Genomic DNA, 21642 nt, shown 5'->3' with positions numbered 1-21642 from the left:
CAACAGAGTCACTGGTTTTCGAGCCCTTTGCAATTTAAGTAACAAGGTGATTGGGAGCTTTGTACCGATGGAATTGGAATATTCTAGATGGGGCATTACTACTGCTTGAGCTAACAGCATTCCTTGAGGGAAGAACAGGCGTGGACGAATCCGCCATACAATGAAGATGTGATGAGAAGTTTAGTTATACAATATAGTCAACGATTTATTTTAAAGCAAGTGTTTTAATAATGACATTGACATGTGGGACGAAGGAAACAAAGGTTTCAAAAAGGACTCCTAAGTAATACATTAGACGATTGCTTAAAGGGTGGTCCCAGGCTTGAAGGCCACTTGAGTGTTGAAATATAGTCATGGAATTTTCGAAACCAATGATCATAACATTGTATTTATCAGTATTAATGCATAGACCGTTGTGTGAGTGAGTCTGACATTTTATTGCAAAGAGACAGTACCCTTATATATCTTGATGTAGGACTCCATGTGACAATCATGCATACCTCATCCTAATTTCTGTGAGTCCAGAATCTTTGCTAGTGTGGCTTTGTAGGTGTGGAAAATGATCATGGATGAAGATGACTCTTGAGTGGCTCCGCTGGAGATGTTAGCAGTAAGGGAACGAAAATAAGGATAGTTTAACCTGGTGAGCACATGAAGAAAGAAAGCACTTTACAAATGGTGAATGTGATTGCATGGGCGGTGGTGTCGAAGACAACAGAGAGGTCAAGAACGATCAAAGCCCTTCTGAGCATTGGTCTCTGAAAATAAGCAGTTCCTAAATGTTATGGCCAGTGGTTTCAGTGGTCCCACAACTCAGAACAAAAGTCTCTGTGGAGTAAGCATTGTTTCAGATGTACATGGACTATTTTTTTTATTGTTTAAGGGACTTGGGTTTAGTCATCCTAAGTTTCCTAGGGTCATCCAGATGTGGACCCCTTGCTCACTGTGCTTAGGGAGACGCAAATCCACCTCACTGATGAGGCCCAACAAGGCTAAACACGTGCATGGGGTTCCTGTTGGTACTCTTCTTCAGAAGAGAATTGCCACAGCATTTCGGTGCTGGACTGCCCATGTGGGTGTGACAAAGACTGATATGCAAATGGATATTTCCCTTCTGTGAAAGGTACAGTGAGATAAAGTGTGGCTGCGGACTCTCGAGTGGGTACCTTCCCACAGAGCAGGTCACTTAGCCTTGTTAGTTCTCACAGAGGGGCGCCTATGGACTATTTTTTGATTGTTTCAGATGTATGCTTTATTGGGTGGTTGCCACATATTCGAGGGCCAGGGTCGAAGGATTGAGATGTTTCGGGACCTGGGCAGGATGTGTGTCTTTGCATTTGTTTTCTGCAATATGCGGGGTGAGGATGGAATGTCTAGGTTGTTGTGGCATGATTCATGATCTGGGGGAAGTGTTACTCTGTTGAGCGATGGAAGGCAAGGACAGGTAGTCCCCAGTGTATCTTGGTGTCGTGGATATCACTGGTAAAATTGATGATTTCAGGATTTAATCATTTTAGTTACCCTCATCGCATCTACTTGGATGAACGCTCAGAAGGATGACATTTGCATGGACTCATCTGCATTTATCCCAGAGCTGGCGAGGTTGAAAGGGCTAGGTTGGCACATTGTGTGTTGGTCAGTTCACAGGACTTGACATGAGGTCAATACAAATATATTGTGATGGCATCTCAGAACACATTTCGTGTATGTGGTTTTCTCCAGCAGGATCATAAAGGAAGAAAAAAAAACGAACCGTATCGGTATACACACTAAGGAGTTCAATTCCCAAGACCCGGAATGCTAAAGTGAGGTGTAACAGCAAAGCATTAGCCATGTAAACGTGACTTTTGCACTTCCAGGCATTTTACAGCCATTGGAGTGGGAGAAGGAACGCATGATTTTCGCCATCTATGATGCCTCCTATGCCTGGATGGGAATTCCTCACAGGCTGAAAGGGAATAGATTCTATTGAGATCCACCTGTTTGTGATACTTCCTAATAGCAGGCAGATTCCATAGGAATCCAATGTAAATGCTGTCTGTAAAGCCTCATTCGCAGGCAGAATTAACGCAGAGAGTACAAGCAAAGGTTCCATGTGATTTGATTGCAGGCCCATTTTCCTGCATCCTTTTTATTCAAAAGCTATTCCTGACTATTCATGTTTGCCTATCCAGACTCCAATGAGGGGGAAACCGCCTATACACCTGGAAGTGCCCTGCCCCACTTTCCCAACTCAATTCCCCTGTCTCTTGCTGGGGACATGCCCCCGCAAGCCTCAGCTTTCCCAGTGATCCATGCTCCACCGCACCTGTCCCCTAAATCCCCTCCCTCACTCCCCTTCCATCTTTCACTCCACCTCACCTTCCTTAGCCTTCCTTCACCCCCCACACACTGGCCTGCTCCTTAACTTTTCGGGCCAGCACTGTCACTTCCAGGTGCACGCAAGCGTGTGCGAATGCTGGCATGTGCTGTTCCCGACATGTCATCATTCAGGAAAGTTGGCATGCCAAAAACATTTTCTGAAGAAAATTAGTAGGACGCAATTGTGCAAAGTTCAACATTGCATGAAGGGCCCCAACAGCAGGTAAGTGCTAAGGAAACACCATTTACAAAATGACTCCCTAGCTCTCTAAAGAATACAGCAATTTCGGAATAAATTTAAAGCGAACCTTTTCACTTAATAACTCACACTTGTCCTGTAACTGCTTGGTTGCTTGTCTTGTAACAATCAACATGCTCTATTATGTAACCTTTTGTCACGTAACTCACCGAGGCTGATATAGAACGTTCTTTGTTTCTCCTAGCTAGCGGGTATGTCTGCTACACAATGTTTCTAGAAGTCTGGATCCTCTAAAGCCCTTATTAGGATTGTGAAGGCTCGCAATGCCTATGTGAAGCCTGTGTGTGCATTTTCATTGGTGACACAGTGAGCAGTGCTTCCCTCCCTCTGCATCAGTGGTAAGGTATTCATTATGTTTTCTAGTTTCCAATAATCTTTGTTCTGGAACTCTTAACGGCAATCACTAATGGGAACAGAAATGTGGATTGTTTAAAAGCGGTTCTCCCAAAATGATGGAAAAGACCTCTTCCAAGACACACTGTACACACAGAGGCAGAAGAGAGCCTATAATATTATAGGTTATTTTGCAGGTGCGCAGTCAGCTTGGAATTCGAGCAAGACATTCAATTTCTCAGAGACTTGACTGGCTTAATTGAATTGCAATCCTCACCACCCTAGTCCCAGACAATTACACTAGTATATCCTTCCACAGGGATCAGTACTTTTGAATTTCCTAGGGGCTGCTGGGTTTTGGCGCAACTCTTGACCAATTATTGTCGCAAAAATTGACATCACAGGAAGTAGTGGATGCTGTCAGAATAATATAAAAAAGACATGTGGATCTTACTTGCCATTTTATAGTTTTGGTAAAGCACTAAAACATCAAGAGGGGAGCAATAAGAGAGCCACATAGGCGGTGACTAGAAAGGCATAAATCAGAATGTTAAAGGCTTAACATGCCATATCCGAGCACAAGCCCAAGACCTGGACGGGAGAGTGATAATGGGTCATTTAAATGAGCAGTAGAAATGATTTTCAGGAGCTCAATGCCCTTCCCACAATCCCTCCACAGCACCGTGTGTGGGGAACAGTTTGCCGGCAGATATTTACACATACCCTTCAACATGGGAGCACCCAAAAAAGTACACTTGAAATTTGAGGTGGATCACCACCCTCTACACCCTTCCATAAGCACCCCTATTCCCAAGAGATGTCCAGGAAGGAAATGTCTTGAAATATACATTTGGGGATTGTAGTAAGTCAATGTATTCTTATGTATGCAGTGGAGGAGGCAGATTTTGGTGGCTCCTGGAAGTGCACCAGGATTGTAAGTGATTCACGGACAGTCACAGCTGATGAAAAACCTTACAGTGTGCAATTGGTTCTGTAGGGTAGCACATGAAATAATCCAGTAAATGATATGCCAACTACGGCACACAAGAGCATTTTAGAATGTGTTCATGCAGCTGCAGCCACAATCTATCTGTGCCAGTAGTGGATAGACTAAATCATTTGCACAGGCTGCAGCCACAACCAATCTATATCTATACAAGTAATATTTGCTGTAAATCTCTTAATTGTGGCTGCAGCCATAACCTATGCATGCCAGTAATGGTCACTGTAAATCACTTGCATGAGTCTGCAAGCACCTCTTAACTATGCTGTGATTGGTTACGATCTGGTGAGGGTTTAAAGTCCAGGCTTTTTTTTCTCTTATTAATAATTAGTACCCGGTGAGGGTCAATCAGAATGTAATATACAATCTGATTCAGCACTCCCTTTTAGGAAAAGCTCCATGCCAAAAGCATAGTGCATCCATGTACCTTCACTGCATCAATCCCCTACATCTGTAGTCCCTGCTTTTGAGTGGCACAGGGCAGGTTCAGTGTTAACATGGGCATTACTGACAGATGCTGCAGCATCAAGTCTCTGGAGACAGAGGTAGCATTTAATACCTTCTGTATCACTGTATTAAAAAGTAATAATGGTTGCCTTATCAGTCTGGTGGCAAGGTAATCTCTAAGAATAAGCCACATCTTACCAGGGTGTGGTCATTAATAAGAGCACACCATTATTAAAGCAGGTCCAGCTAAATATTATGCATTTGTTGCCCCTTTGAGTCCTTGTTAGTGATGTATATTGATTGCCAGCCTGGCTATGTCCACTAATCCAAGTGAGAGAATATTGAGAATGCTGTCTTCCTTTGATTTCTGGGCATGAAATGTAACAGCTCCTCTCAGTGCACTGGAACTCTCACCTGTAGATCTCCTGGGAGCCCTGTGTCAAGTGGCACGTAGATAACAAAGACAAGCCTCGTACAGGGTCTTGCACACCAAAAGGCCATTGCTAGAATATCATGTTAGAATTTGATGCGCTGAGGGCTAAATGATTTCATGTCTTGTTCACAACTACTTGACACTTACTTTGCATTCAAGAAACTAAGAGAAAAAATATAAAGCGCTGGTGCAGACATTTTGAATGCAACTCGTGTGGAGCTTTTCATGTAAATAATATTTTGTTTTAACTGTTGACCATTTCTAGACCACATGAGGTCACAACAGTTCATGTAAAACCAAAAAGCACTGTTAGAAAGGGGTACGAAGAAAGGCCACAAAGCTGCACCCTTACTTCAAAGTCAAGTGTTTGATCTTCTGCAATACCAATGCCATGTTAGGAAAGCATGTACATGCGTAAATCAGATTTAGAACTGCACAGTACATTACTATGTAGCAATATCCATCTTGAGGGTGGCACTGAGTATCTACACTGCAGGACAGTAGATAATGGGACATATTGAGAAAAGCTAAAACCTTGCAAAACAGAAGTGTGATTTGCATCTACCCCACACTAAAGGGAAAGGGAAAAGGGGAGGTTAATTTGCTTATGGGAATATGGACGATAGGGAACAAATAAGTCAATGGGCAGTAGGCATCTCGCTAAGGCACAGTGGACATGATTTACAAAATGTTGTTCAATAGGATTTTCCCATTGAAAAACATGTTTGTAAATCAGGCGCTGTGCATTGTATCACGGAAGAGGGGACAGCGTATGTCGGCTAGTAAGCACAGTAGGTTGACTGTACAACTCAGAAAATGACCCATGGCAAAGTGCATTTGTAATTATCTGAGAACATGTACTCTTCTGGCACTCCCATTTAGAGTCTATTTGTTTAACTTCATTCAGGATGGATACTAAAGCTGCAGGTACTTTGCTCTCATGGCAACAACTATGTGGAATTCCTTAGCAATTAACGTTCCCAGAGAGGAACATTTTGAGAAATTCAAAAAGCTATTCATGTTCGATTTGCTTACTATTAAAGATGAGTGTTTACTAGTGCCTTAGAGCCTTGACTTCATAGAGATTGGATAAATCACAAATGATATGATATGATAAGGTATCTATAACGCGCCTCTACACAAGTGTTTCTAGGCGCAACAAGACAAGGAAGGGTAGACAGAAGGAGGACAAAACAGACGATCTTACGAGGCTTTGTGTCATTGAGATCGCGCAAGTGCAAGGTGGAGGGAAGAGGAGAAGTGCCAAGGGGAGAGGTGGGGCTAGTGCAATGGCAAGACATGATAAGTGCTGCCCGGGGGGTGGCTCAAGTAAGAGCACAGGCAGGGGACTGTAGGGTTGCAGATACAGCCCTCTTACTGGGTAGGTGGCCCGGAGACGGTGCAATGGGCTACTGGTAGTGCAGGAGCCTGGTGCCCGTGAGGTTCAGTGGGTGGCCAGGTAACCAGTTAGTGCAGCAGACAGGAGCATCAATAGGGGAGAGAGAGATAGAAAGCAGAAGTGAAAAGGAAGGACTTGGGTTGCTCCCCGGAAGCTTAGGTGGTCCTGCATAAGTTTGAAAGAGTCGGGGAGGCTGTTCCAGAAGGAGGCCCCAGCCAAGGACAGAGATCTACCTCCCACTCTCTGCCTGGAGAAGTGTGCGACCCTCAGAGAGTTGGAGGTGGATGAGCAGAGGGCTCAAGAAGGAAGATGCTTAGGAAGAGAGAGTTGGATGTAGCGTTGTCTCCGGCCCCAGAAAACCTTGTGGACAATGCAAAGGGTCTTGAACTTCATCCTCGCAGCCACCGTGAGCCAGTGGAGAGATTTCAGGGCTGGAGAGATACAATCCCTAGGCTTGAGGCCAAGGACAAGTATTGCAGTCCTGTTCTGGATTAGTTGCAAAGGGCGAAGTGTGGAGGCAGGCAGATTCAGAAAGAGGCTATTGCAAAAGTCCAGGTTAGAGACAGAGAACTAGGGCTCAGGAGACAGTGAGCTTCTGGGGGAAAGTGAGAAAAGGAAGAATACCTTTGAGGTGGAACAGCTGTTAGTGTGACTTTTTACAGATGTCAGAGTTGTGAGGAGAGAAGGAGAGGGTGGAGTCGAAGGTGACACCAAGGTGCTTTACCTCACAGGAAGGTGGCGGTGGAGGTCTCAGGGTGGGCGACCAGAAAGCAAGAGGGAAAGCGGGAGCAGGGGTGCCAATGAGAAGGATCTCCGTCTTACTGGCATTAAGGCAGAGATTGTTGGAGGCACACCATTCCTGAATCGCAGACAATCAGGAATGAGCAAGAGATTAGAGGAGGTTAGAAGGGGAGCCTGAAGGAGAGCTGAGTGTCATCCGCATAACACTGAAAATTAGAACAGAAGGTAGAGATGAGGTGGGCCAGAGGAACCAAGTAATGGTTGAAAAGACGAGGCTAAGAAGTTAGAACCCTGGGAACACCAAATGTAGAGAGAAAGTGGGGAGAGAGAAAGGACCCAAGTTGGACCTGGGAGAGTCAATCGGATAGAAAGGAAGTCAACCATGCTAGGGCTTGACCCGTGAAGCCCAGGTTGTCCCAGAGATGATTGATCAGGATGGCGTGGTTGACTGTATTGAAAGCAGAGGATATATCAAGAAGAATAAGGACAGATCAAGATTTGAGAGCATGTCTTCACAGGTGTTCAGGAGAGCAGTTTCCGTGCTTCTGGCTGCTCTAAAGCCAGACTGGTGGTCATGGAAACAACCAAAATATTCAGTATGGAGAGTAAACTGGGAGAGATGGGCAGCTTTCCAGGAGTTTGCCCAGGAAAGGAGTGATAGAGAATGAGCAGTAGTTTGCCAGAGAGGAGGGATCTGCAGAGGGCTTCTTAAGAAGGGGGTGCACAAGGGAGTGCTTTAGGGGGAAGGGAAGGTTCCAGTGGCAAAAGGGTGATTGCAGAAATTGGCCAAGGCTGGAGCGAGGGTTACACTGTTGTCCTTGATGGTTCTGGAGGAACAGGATAGCACCTGCTTTGATGAGACGTTCATAGATCAGACTCATCTAGCAACATCATTGGGAGTGAACAAGGTGAAGGAGGAGAAAGGAGGAGGAGAGACGGCCGTAGAGGGGCCAGGAGTGGTAGAGGGAGAGGAAGATGAGGGAGTGGACAGGATCTCCTGAGTTTTAGTGGTGAAGTGTAGGCTCTCTTCTTGGACAGGACAGAGAGTCTATATTGCGTTTTGGGCAGGCTGCCAGCCAGTTTGTCGGAGGATGAACCTGATGCCCTCCACTTCCTCTCAGCCACCCTACACTTGCCTTTAAGTGTGGTGAGGTTGGAATCATACCAAGAAATGCATTCATACAATCAACGATAACTCCAAATTAGCAACTTTGTGGTGGCTGGGTGCTTGGGCTCTAACAGCACATTTACAGGACAGGTACTGAGGATTCTCTTCACATGGGATAGGAAACTAGTTAATTAAACAGGAGGAGAACAATTTAGCATAGTGGAACAGTGAGCACACATCAAAAACCAAAACAAAAATTACTGTTAGTAGCATTCAACAATTGTGGCGTGATGGTTACTAAAGAAGTAGGCTATTACTTGAAGTAGGATTTTCCATTTGACGAGAATCTTCTGTTTGTTTTGGTTATGTAAATAAACTGATACAAATCTAGCACTGATATTTAAAACAAAAAGACTGACATAATTCATTGCTACATATATATGTACAATCCAAAATGTACTGACACATAACTGATTTCATTATGACCCGATGGTGATGTTGCCTTTTCGATAGCAAATCAGCTTCATTGCCATGTGTGAAATAGCTGCCAGCAATTGCCCTCAATTCCAAGAACGTTACAGGTACTACTTGGCATGTTTGAACTCACTTTTTTTCACGGCATTTCTATATAAAATGTTAGTTACTCTTTTCTCCTTATTAAACATTATAGCTTTCTTAAGTGCCTTCATGTGCCCTGTGTAATTCGTATGTCCCTGTTGACTCCGGTTGAGAGATGTTAGCAACTCGTATTGCACACACATACAGGAAATAACGGTATTTGCGCATGTATGTAAATGACTGATGATATTAAATGTTTCGCTGCTACTTTTCTCAGACCAAGGATACAGTTAATAAAAATCGATGCGGCATATGTTTTCCTGCGCACCCCTCTGCACTGTCCCTTTATTGAACTCCAGCTTGGTAGCGTTCACCGTGGTTATCGTTTAATCTTGCTGATCACGTGACCGAGATTATCCTTTCATTCTTGTTTAATTCATCATGTTTTAGTCATACTGCTGAACCCCAGCTAAACATTGATCTCTTTGTTCCACAATTTCCTCAAGTCCTGGACGATGCACTCTGCTTGCCAGGCCGACATTTTAGGAAGCCAACATTGGCACAAAAAGTTCAACAACATTTCAGACTGTCCTACCTGTTGCGTGAAGGTCATTCGTCCTGTTCAAAGTATGAAAAATGTACTGAGTAAAGAAATCCAGAGATGGCAAGTGTGACTGACTGACGCAGACACCTTTGAGAGATAATGTCAGAATCGCTGCAGACAGCTGCGGAAGAGTGTTTTCATCTGCGCCATTACTGGTCAGTACGCCGGATTCTTGCTGTAAGTCACGGACATCAACACACTACAAGAAAAAAGAGACACATCGTCTTAAAATCACTCTATACCTAGGCTAAGCACTTTAACTATGGTCGTATCGCCAATCACCATCCATTTATACATGTGCATTTATAGTCCAGCCTTTCCATGTGTTTGATAAACAGAGCGTTGAGGTTGGAAATATGATGATGACTGTGCAACCACACATACTACGCATTTAAATTGTTGGGTTGAGTGTGCCTTGAAACATAACAGTGCTGGAGACGGTGCTCTCTTGGTGCAATGCTGAACACTCCAGTTTGCGCCACTCTTGATCTCTCCCCAGAATATCTGAGGAGACTGCTGGGTCAGCGTAAATCCCGTCAATCCCATCTATAGGGAGATTATTTATTTATTTATTTATTTAACTGGTCTTTCATAACACACCTAGTACCTACCTGAATTCGGTTTTTAAGTTCGAATCCAGGATTCAAACCTCGGTTGCTCTGCATGCTCTTGCTTCCAAGACCAGCGCGTTGCCCCTGTGCTATCCTCTGTTCTGCAAGTCATTGACAGATCGTTCTGATGATGTGAATCACTGCAGGAAGGATCCTTCAGTTACTCTACAACAGGGGTATGCAACCATTGACTCTCAGAATGAGTTGGACTACAATTCCGACAGCCCTAACCGGTATAGTCAATGGTGTGGGATAATGGAAGTCAAAGTCCAAAACATCTGGAGGGATGCAGGTTGAGTAACCCTGCTGTAGAGGTAGTCTCACCATCTGCAATTACCGCCACACACCAAATTATATATAAGAAAATTAGACAGGAAAATATATTTTAAACCACTTTTTTAAATCACGCACTATTATTCGGATTGCTTTTAATATTGTTGTGTGTATTTGAAATATATTGTTCTAGTGGTCTCACGTAGTTAAAGGCATGGTCTAGTAAACATGTTTATTGTCCCTACGGGTCAGCCATGTTTTTTTAAGCCTAAGTGGCTCGATTTTAGAAAACTTTCCTATGGACCTTACCCGAGTTTTCGTCCATTAAACGCACGCGAAAACAAGCACCAGGGAGCTGCCATTTTCTGATAATCCTATCTTTTCCCCCATCGCCCTGGCTGACCTGCTTTTGTGGCACTAAATCAATTCCCCCGCTCCTGAGCCTGTCATCAGCAGACTCGTACCGCCCATTTCCCAACGCCAAAGCACGTCTCGTGTCAACATTCGCTGCGCTTCAGCTAATGACGTGTCGCCATGGAAATGGCAGGACGCCTCTTTCCTCAATAAGTATAAACAGACCGTCTCACAACACACAGCAGCAGATTTTCGATTCCATTCCTCTCTCTGTGTTACTTTGATTATTCTGTGACTTGTTTCAGTGCTACAGCTACCTTCGCCGCATGTAGCCCGTGTGAACAAATACCAGTACCACCGCTATACATTATTTTAGTTTGTTTAACACACAATGGCTACAATAATGCCCTACAAGTACGAGCCCGAGTATACCGAGGAGGAACTACTGGAAAGGGAAGCACGCGAAAACGATGGGGATTCGGACGGCAGTTGGCAGGACGAATCAACAGATGAAGAGCCTGGGCCTAGTCGAATGGACGGCGTCTCCACCTGGTGCACATGCAATCTGTGCAAGCTAATGCCAACTGAGGACGAGAACTGCTGCTGTCGAGAAAACTCGGGATGCCTGGCCTACATTTCGGAAGGCGAGCCACGACCGCAATGCATCACCGAGCTGCCAGACTTCAGGGCAGCCTGCCTCACACGGGGCGTGTTGAGAATAATGATGGTGCTTATGCACGATCTTCGCGCAACTGTTCGTCCTCGTAATCCGAGTAACGAGTAAGTATACTCTGCTTGTCATGCCACTCCTATTTCATGTTCTTCTACTATATCCGAAATTACATCTACATATCATTGTAACGCATGGAAGTCGTTCAATAGTGTGCATTGTCTAGATAGCATTTGTCCGTGCAGAATGCCATTAGTTACAAGATTTGTCATTGACAATAAACGTTTATTAAACTTATCTTGGTCATTTAAAAACAGTTTGTTTCATTCCTTTTCACAGGTGGTACAGGCTGGTGGCCTATCGTTCCTTTACATATTGGCTCCACGGGAGGCTTGGGCATCGCGTTCGAAGAGTGATACCCGCCTGTGCCGTTCGTGCCATTAGAGAAACGTTCCCGAGTGACAGCGGTCAGTACAGGGGATTTTCTCTCGCTGTGCTGCAACCTGAACTGTACAATGTTTAAAGTCTTGTATTTTTGTGTCATCAAAATAAGATACAAAATAAAACAACACATATATTTTAACAATGGTTGTTTCGATTTTTTAAATGAATCAAGTGTGTCTCCATTCAAGGATGGACGTCAGACATCTGTGCTCCGAATGGGTGAAGGTCTGGTCGCTGTGAAGCAGGGTGGTCACTATCTATCTAAGCTAACATAACATATTCTCGATAATGCATGCACTAAATAACACTTGTTCAAAGTCTTTCAGTGGGTTATGTCTCTATAAAAGTCACGCATATGTCTATACTAACAATTACCATTGGATTATACAGGCCTTGGGTCTTGACCACTATAATACACCGGTTGAAGTGTGGGTCTGTGCTCACAAGAATCTCCGGTATGTGGCATTTGTTATTGATAAGCAACAATATACTATCATTGATTTAAAGACGATATACTATATATTGATATAAAGGCGGTTCGCGCCGGTGGATGTGCGCTGGCATGGGGGGCTGTCAGGGGCGCGAAAGGCCAAGGTGCCAAACTACATGTACACTTCAAAAGGTGTCCCACGCCAAGGGGCCATCGGTCACATGGCCTCCTCAGACCCCGTGTCTCCAGCCAGGCCTCCCCTTGAAGCAGGCCGCCCCCCTGCAATCCACATAAGTGTGTCTCCATTCAGCAGTCTTCCTGTGCCTTATCTGCACGCCCCAGGCCCATCCATCCCACCCCCTCTATCAAAGGCGGTTCGCACCCGGGGATGAGCGCTGGCATGGGGGGCTGTGACGGGCGCAAACGGCCAAGGTGCCAAACAGCATGTACACTTCAAAAGGTGTCCCACACCAAGGGGCCATCGGTCACATGGCCTCCTCAGACCCCGTGTCTCCAGCCAGGCCTCCCCTTGAAGCAGGCCACCCCCCTGCAATCCACATAAGTGTGTCTCCATTCAGCAGTCTTCCTGTGCCTTATCTGCACGCCCCAGGCCCATCCATCCCACCCCCCTGTATCAAAGGCGGTTCGCGCCAGTGGATGAGTGCTGGCATGGGGGGCTGTCAGGGGCGCGAAAGGCCAAGGTGCCAAACTACATGTGCACTTCAAAAGGTGTCCCACGCCAAGGGGCCATCGGTCACATGGCCTCCTCAGACCCCGTGTCTCCAGCCAGGCCTCCCCTTGAAGCAGGCCGCCCCCCTTCAATCCACATAAGTGTGTCTCCATTCAGCAGTCTTCCTGTGCCTTATCTGCACGCCCCAGGCCCATCCATCCCACCCCCCTGTATCAAAGGCGGTTTGCGCCGGTGGATGCGCGCTGGCATGGGGGGCTGTCAGGGGCGCGAAAGGCCAAGGTGCCAAACTACATGTACACTTCAAAAGGTATCCCACGCCAAGGGGCCATCGGTCACATGGCCTCCTCAGACCCTGTGTCTCCAGCCAGGCCTCCCCTTGAAGCAGGCCGCCCCCCTAAAACCACGACATACATACGTCATTCATTCACAAACACACCCCTGTTTCTAATACTTTATAAACCACTTGATATGTCTCATGAGAACATCTTTGTGCTTTGCAGGTCAACTCCTGAACGTGTTACCTGGCAACCACTGAGATCTACGCTGATCTGCTCGTCGTCGTGCTATCCGTGAACTTCTGTGACCGCTTAGAGCAAACCCATCAGTGTGCTACCTGTGGCCACCCACCTATTCTCCTGCAACATACTGCTCTGCTTGCTGAATCCAACTGTTTGTTGGTCAAGGTAAGGCCATGTATCCTAGTCATATTTCGCCGATTTTAAAATTTCTATCTATTTGCGAGTTGAGTACACAATAGTGCTAGGTTCATTGGTCTCATTGCTATTGACTTGAGTTTCCATTGCTATGCTATCAATAGATCTATTTATTTTCATCTGTTTCTATTGTCATCGAATTGCACCCTTCGGGGGTCCAGTCTATAATGTAAGCATGTTTCCTTCTCGTGCAATACAGAACATCCAAGGGATGAGTCACATGTTCAGTTTTTAGTCACATCATTTATATATTTCTGCAATTTATGCAAATACTAAGCCGCACATAATGAACTGGTATAGTTCCTGCGACCAGAACAAACCTTGCATTGATCATTGTATGATTCATTTACTTTTGTATCAAATCTTTATTCTTGAAGATTGTATAATAATGTCGATATTTACTTTTCAGATTTATCAACAATGCCTGCCTGTTCGATTAGCGGTTGCCCTTCGAAGACCCATGCTAAATCTGAAGGCACTACAATGCATGTATTTTTCCGAAAACTGTTGATCGAATAAGAGAATGGGTCAGACATTGCGGATATCAACTGGATGAGCTGGAAAGTAGAGTCCAACAAGTCTTACAGGACAAGAGGGGTGATCAATACCGCATCTGCAGCCAGCACTTTTCCTTGGGCATGTACACAACATCTTGGGTAACAAAGAAGAATAAACGGCGAACGACACGGAAATTGCTCGAAAACGCTATTCCCACTCTATTCGTCCACATTCCGCCACCGGTGAGTCAAGTGTCCGGATTTAGCTTTAGGCCTTGCGGTAGTGTGTAGGTATCTGAACTGATTAATTGATATTGTAGGTGTTCTATCCCTCGTAATAATTTCGATATTGATATGAGTGTATAGTTTTTTGAATAATGACATTTACCAATATATTCTTTTTCGATTTCATAACCCACAAACGCAATGTATATATATATATGGGGACAGGGAACTGTGCTGTATTGAGCATTTAACAAGTATTCTGTCGCCTTACATGGCTATTTTTAATATTGGCATTTCATTATCAATCATTAATTTACCTTTACAACTTCTTGACTATCCCATGAATCTGAAGCAAGAACATTCTACATCCTTGACGTGGTCGCAGTTATCAACCACTTCTAGCGCATATCAGGTAATCTTACTAGGCTAATCCGCTACAGACTTGTTTTATGCATGTCAAGTAATATTTTTATTTTATCGTGTAATCATTTTACCGAATGTTTGGTTAGTGCTTTCCAATTGATATACACCTTAGTTATCGTCCACTGGTGTTTGTTTTCAGTTATAATTAGTGTTATCCATACTAATGCAAGTACTGTCTTTCAGGGAGATGCTGAAGCGTCCACCACATCTACAACATTTCTAGATGTTCTTCACCAGCAGGAGGTATGGATACTGACAGCTCCATCGAGCGTCATCATCAGAGCTGGAATTCTTGTTGTTTGATTGTTCTACACAATGTTTCATTCGTGGTTAGCCGTTGATATGTACCTGTGCTGTCGACCCCAGGTGTGTGTTATGTTTTCACTATTGTAATCCTCACTAATGCAAGTACTATGTTTCAGGCAGTTGATGGAGCGTCAACCCCTGCACTTGATGCAGAGCCTGACATTCAAGTAAATCCAGGGGAAAAGGAACAGCTTTCGGAAGTGTGCCCTACATTTGCAACATCCATAGACATTCTTCAGCAGCACGAGGTATGGATAATGACAGCTCCATCATGCGTGATCATATAACGTGATTCCATTTGCTATACTTTCTTCCCTATTAACGCAAGTGCTGTGTTTCAGGGAGACGACGAAGTTTCCACTACAATCACAACATCCAATTTAGATGATGCAGATGTAAATAAATCGGAGAAATAAGTCGATGAAATGTGATCATATTTAGATTTTCCTTGATTCTTTTGGACAATGCATCATTTGCGGTTATCTCTTTATATGTACCTGTGCGTTCGACCCCAAGTGTGTGTTATGTTTCCAATATTGAAAACCATACTAATCCAAGTACTGTGTTTCAGGGAGACGACGGAGCTTCCACCACAATCACAACATCTCATTTATATGATGCAGATGTAAAGGAATCGTTGAAATAAGTCGATGAAATGTGATCATATTTGGATTTTCCTTGATTCTTTTGGACAATGCATCATTTGTGGTTATCTCTTTATATGTACCTGTGCCGTCGACCCCAAGTGTGTGTTGTGTTTCCAATATTGAAAAGCATACTAATGCAAGTACTGTGTTTCGGGAGACGCGGATGCCTCCTCTCCAATACAACCATTCATGGCAGTCCATGCAGAGCCTGAGGTATGGATACTGACAGTTCCATCGAAATAGATCATCACTGGTCGAATACTTGTCGTTTGATTGTTGCACACAATGTTTAAATCGTGTTTGGCTATTGAGATGTACCTGTGTGTTCGTTCTCACGTGTGTTTTATGCTAACAATATTTGGATACATAGTAATGAAAGTACTATGTTTCAGGGAGACGATGGAGTCCCATTCCGTGCTGTCTAAGAGGATACAGAAAATATAGTCGTTGCAGCGCAAGAGGAAGGGAGGACATGCGGAAACGAATCGGAGCTACAGCGTGCAGATGTTGAAGGTCGAGTCAAACAAGTTGCAAAGAAAAAAAACCAAAAAAAAGGTTAGTTACAAACAGTTCATAACTTTAAAAAAAATGTTTGTGCTGGGGACTATTTTATGTTTTTTCCAGTCAATTCTTCTACACTCAATCTTGTGTTTAAACTGAACATCCCTTTTCCAATCTCTCCTCCAGTTACCCGTGGGTGTCAGAACTATACACACACAGACAGTGAAGCGAATGAGAGATGTGGCTTGCCAGACCGTGTACACTATGGAGGAACTATTAATTGAGGCGAGGCCTGTTCAGGCTCGAGATGCTCATGTCCAATGGCCAGAACATGAATTAAATGTGTTTGAAGACCACAGCAAAGTTGCATTGGACCATAGCTACAGTGCGACCGCACCACTACAAGAAGATGTTATTGAATGTATTGAAGATAGCTCTGAAGTAGTTGCAGATCAATTTACACAATCTACACCCGCCAAAAATTTGCCAACAAAAAACCTGTCGACATTGTTGTGTTCTCCCATCAATGTTGAAGTAATAGATGTCGAAATGACAGAGAATGAACCAGCCGCAGCATCCATAGACGCATCAGAACTTCATATCAGCGATATTACTTTCCAATGTGTTGAAATCTCCACAACGTCACAGGCCGAAACAACGTTGACGCAGGATGACAGTCTAATGAAAGAGAGCAAATACATTGTATTCGACAGTTGTTTGATGGAAATGATTAATGTGACTCGTCAAATAAAAGACAGTAACGTCAAAATAAATGCCGCCTGTAGATTAAATCATAGGTTCTCCTGGTCTGCACAACCGATGCTGGGGAAATTGCCAGCAGGCAATCTACTGTGTGCAGCTGCATCACTTTTTAGTGGCTCCAGTTTTAGAAAGTTAGAGGCTTTCTTTCAGTTTGTGGGACTCCATTTCATTTCTAAAGCGCTGTACTACATATACCAACGTGATTATCTGTTTCCGGCCATTAGTGATGCTTGGAAAATTGAACAATTGTCTCTAGCAAGTACATTCGAAGGCAAACGATTCAGGCTAGCTGGCGATGGACAGTGCGACAGCCATGGATTTTCTTCCAAGTACTGCACCTACCACTTTCAGGACATGGATAGTAAGAAAATTGTGAGTTTGGTGGTCGTGCAGTTAACACAATGTACATCGTCAGTGGCGATGGAGAAACTAGGATTTATAAAATCAGTAGAATATCTACAATCAAGGGGAATGCACATCGACCTCATAGCCACGGATAGACATGTTTCAATTGCCAAGACAATGAGAGAGCAGTTCCCACATATTAAACATCAATTTGACGTATGGCATCTTGCTAAATCAATCAATAAGAAAATCTCGGCTGCAGGGAAAAAAAAAGGTTTTGAAAGTATTTTGCAGTGGTCACATTCTATCACCAACCATCTTTGGTGGAGCTCAAAAACTTGTGAGGGGTCAGTGGAAATACTACTTGAAAAATGGCGGTCACTGATGCACCACTGTACCAACGTTCACCACTGGACAGCAAATGAACATTTCCACCAATGTGAACATGGCCCTTTGTCCCCAGAGGAGGCACGGAAGAAGAAGTGGTTGATTCCATCTTCACCGACACACAAAGCCATTGAGAAGATTGTTTTCGACAAAACTCTATCAAGAGATTTGAGAGGACTGACAGAATTCTGTCACACAGGAGATTTGGAGGTGTTCCACAATATGTGCCTAAAGTACAGGCCAAAGCGCTTGCATTTTAGCTTTCAGGGCATGAAACATCGCACTCTACTAGCGGTCTTGGCCCATAACAGCAATGTCGGACGTGAACAATCTATGACTAGGGGTAAAGTAAGGATGCCTCGCTACACTAAGGTGTTTTCAAAAGGAAGTAAGCAATGGGTGATCAAACCAGTCTATGATGAAATGCAGTTCGACTTTGTGAAAGGCCTTATTGTTGCTGTGTTAGAGAAGCACAGATATGGAATTTTGGACGTTTCTGTGCAGAGCAGTGATCCATTGCCACTGAACATTGCGACTGTGCCATGCCCACCCGAAGCACAGCTGATTGTGAAGTACAAATCCCGGTTTAAATAATTGCAATACGATTGTCTTTTTGTAAATAAATGTTATTGTACAGTGTACCTGTAAACCTAACCCCTACCTTCACCATCATGGGTGGCGAACAAGCAGGGTGTCATCTTTGAATTCTCTCTATTCACCTCACATATGTGTATGTATATATTTTTCTCATGTCTCATCTCATGTAAATGTAAATGCTGCGCACTGTTAACGGAGGGGAGGCTTGCGTATTGCAAATAATAAAACAAACAAACAAACAATAAATCTCACTTTTAACTCAACTCCTGTGGTACTTTATACTTTCTCTGACCTTCCACCAAAAATTAAATGTCTCAATTTGGGCTGCAAAGCTCGCAGACAACGGGGACGAAATTGGGGCACTTAGAACGCGCCAGCCAAGCGGGCCGTGGCATTTGGGAGAGAAGCCATTTCGCATTTGCACATTGAGGCGCACTACATAGACGGATTCTAAACTTCAAGTTCTCACAGATGCCTATACTACGTGATGTTGCAAATAAAGAATGCAAAGGACAGCGCCCAGATGAGGCCCTCAAGTCGCACTGGAAGTATAAGGGTCTATTGTTTTTTGACCTTGGGACAGGGACCATGCCGAAAGAACTACATTTGAAGGGAGTGCGCAATAACGTAAGAGACGATAAGGCAGAAAATTCAGAAACTAGACCGAGTTTCATTTTAGTTCAGTATACGAAAAATCGTTGTCAAGAGCACGGTCCGTTTTACAGACTGCATTACGAAGAGACACAATGGAAATATCAAATATAATGTAAGTAAATCTTTACACGCTTTTATACCGGAATGAAGATTTAAACTTCAATTTTTTATTATTCAGGTTTACAAAGAAAAAAAAAACAGTCTCCCCTTGTCCCCCCCACCCCGCACCCCCACCGCCCCAACATGTACCCACCCCCCCTGTCCAATGCCAAGCCCAGTCTGTTGTGTCGGGAGACTCCCGGTGGGAACTCCCTCCGCGTGTGATGTAGCTGATGCCCTTAATACCGTCCAGACTGAAGCCATTTCGCCCCGGGTACTGGGCTTCCCCGACTGCTGAAGTGCCCACCTCCTCCTGGGTGCCCCTTTGGGGCCAAGATCTCTCGTCGGAAGGATTAGTGGAGCTCCCATCCCCAGGTTTGTTGTATTCCATACCAATTTGTAAGGAACGTGCTAGTATCGTTGTTCACCATGGCAGTCAGTTTGTCCATTATAAACATGTTTTTAACCTTTTTCATCCACTCTTCCTTGGAGGGTGGTTCCGGGCTTTTCCATTTTTGTGCGAGGGCTACCCTGCCCGCAACATCGTCTCCCACATCCTCGGATACCTGTGAACTTCCGTTTCCTCCGGGGGGAGGCCCAACAGCATCGTCAGAGGGTTGAGAGGTGGGAGTTCCTCTGTTACCTCCGCCATCCAGCCCCTCACCTTCCCCCAGTACACCTGAGCCTTTGGACAGTGCCACCACATATGGCTCCTGGAGCCCGTCTGCCCACAACCCCTCGGACACAGTGGGGACACCCCCGAGAACATCTTCGACAGTTTCACTGGGTCCCTATGCCACCCTTGTAGAACTTTAAAATTGTGTTCCATGTCGGCCGTGAAAAGGTTCCCATGGAAGGCGATTTTGAAAATTCTCGACCAGGAGTCCTCTGAGATCTCCTCTCCTGCCAGCTCCTCCCAGAATTTGCGGAAGGATCTCCTTCCTTGGAGGTCATACGTATTGAGGATTTTGTATATGCTAGAAACCGCCCCCTTCCTTGAGGTCGCTGTGTCTATCAGCTTTTCGAAGGGGGTTAGGTGCCTACTCAGACTGGTGCCCCACGACTGATCGCACAATATACCTTTCAAACGGAGGTACTCAAAGACGGATAGGGAACCCTGGCCGAGTGTGTCTCTCAGTTCTTCATAGGGCAAGAATTCGCCTTCCCTGAACAGCTGGCCCGCCCATTCCAGACCTTTATCCGACCAGGTTTGTGAGAATCTGAACCCTTTGCTACCCAGGTTAAGGGGGTGGCCCCAGAGGGAAGACATCGGGGATGGCCATGTAGTGAGATGCGCCGTCTGAGGGCCCTCCTTCCAGATGTCCCACAGGACTCCCAAGGTCGGGTGGGCCCTCAGGTGTCCCGGGATCGCTCTCCGCGGGGCCCACAGGAGGTCTCGCACCTTCAGGGGATGGGTGTCCATGTCCTCCAGATACGACCAGTATGTCCCCATTCCCTCCTTCATGTGCTCCAGGAGCACTCTCAGCTGGGCCGCCCGAAAGTACAGGCCGAAGTCCGGCAGACCGAACCCTCCCTCCTCCCTGGGCAGCGTCAGCGTAGTCCTCCGGGTCCTCGGGGTTTTCCCCTGCCAAATAAAGTCCCTGGTGGAGTTCTGTAACACCCTGAAAGTCTGCTGCGGGACGCCAGTTGGGAGTGCCGTGAAGAGGTACAGGAGCCGTGGCAGTACATTCATTTTAACCGCCGTCATCCTGCCATACCAGGAGAGGATCATCCTTCCCCACCTCCTTAAATCTGATGTGATCCCTTCTATTATGGGGTCATAGTTCGCGGTGGCCAGTCTAGTTAAATCCCTTGTAAGGAGAACCCCCAGGTATCGAATTTCAGCCTTCCCCACTGCAATCCCATGGAGTCTATTCAGGGGGTCTAGCCCCGGGTCTCGGGGTCTCATGGGGAGCAGGACCGATTTCGAGGCGTTAATCTTCAGGCCCGAAAAGCGACCAAATTCCGTTATCAGGTCCAGCAGGGGGGGGAGTGAGGAGCAGGGGTCCACCAGGTAGACCAAAATATCATCTGCAAACAAGGAAAGTTTAAACTCCACCTCCCCCCTGCTGATCCCCCTAATTCCTGGGTGGGCTCTGATGGCTATGGCCAGGGCTTCTATCGTGAGGACATATATCAGAGGGGAGAGAGGGCACCCCTGTCTTGTCCCTCGAGAGAGGGGGAAGGTGGCGGTCAACTCCCCATTTACTTGGACTCTTGCCGTGGGAGCTCGGTAAAGGGCCGTTACCCAGCTCATAATGTGGGCCCCAAAACCCATCCTCCTCAGGAGGAGGTCCATGTACCGCCACTCGACTCTGTCGAACGCCTTCTCTGAATCCAGAGAGAGGACACTTGCGTTAAGGTCCGACTGTTGTGCAAAGTGAAGCAGGTCTATGGTCTTGCGTATGTTATCCGAACCCTGTCTCCCCCTGATGAAGCCCACCTGGTCCCCATGGATTAGTTTCGGCAGCACCCCCTCTATCCGCTTCCCCACCACCTTGGCCAGTATCTTAACATCAGTGTTGAGCAGTGATATAGGGCGGTAGGAGGCGCATTCCTTGGGGTCCCTCCCCTCCTTAGGTAATACCGCAATGATAGCCCCCATCATGGAGTCTGGTAGGGCTCCCCCCTCTAGCACCGAGTTGAAAACCCTCACCAAGTACGGGATTAAGGAGGACCGGAATTTTTTGTAAAAAAAGACAGAGAACCCGTCTTCCCTGGGGGAGGTGCCCGCTTTCATCCCACCTATGGCCTTATCCACTTCATC

At 45.5% G+C, this 21642-nt stretch overlaps 1 protein-coding gene across 2 annotated transcripts in view; it reads right to left on the bottom strand.

Moving 5' to 3' along the window:
- The window catches only part of SLC39A12 (solute carrier family 39 member 12), a 787521-nt gene that overhangs the window by 488167 nt on the left and 277712 nt on the right, over positions 1-21642 (bottom strand). For both annotated transcript variants that reach the window (XM_069648578.1, XM_069648576.1), the window contains exon 4: positions 9238-9445. In XM_069648578.1, the coding sequence (XP_069504679.1) occupies positions 9238-9445 (208 nt within the window). The remainder of the gene's footprint in view (positions 1-9237; positions 9446-21642) is intronic.

The sequence above is a fragment of the Ambystoma mexicanum genome, chromosome 2q (assembly GCF_040938575.1).
Source record: "Ambystoma mexicanum isolate Mex_15411 chromosome 2q, UKY_AmexF1_1, whole genome shotgun sequence".
In the NCBI taxonomy this organism is placed as follows: domain Eukaryota; kingdom Metazoa; phylum Chordata; class Amphibia; order Caudata; family Ambystomatidae; genus Ambystoma; species Ambystoma mexicanum.
The sequence above is the reverse complement of the archived record's forward strand: the minus strand, read 5'-3'. Positions and strand labels throughout refer to the sequence as shown.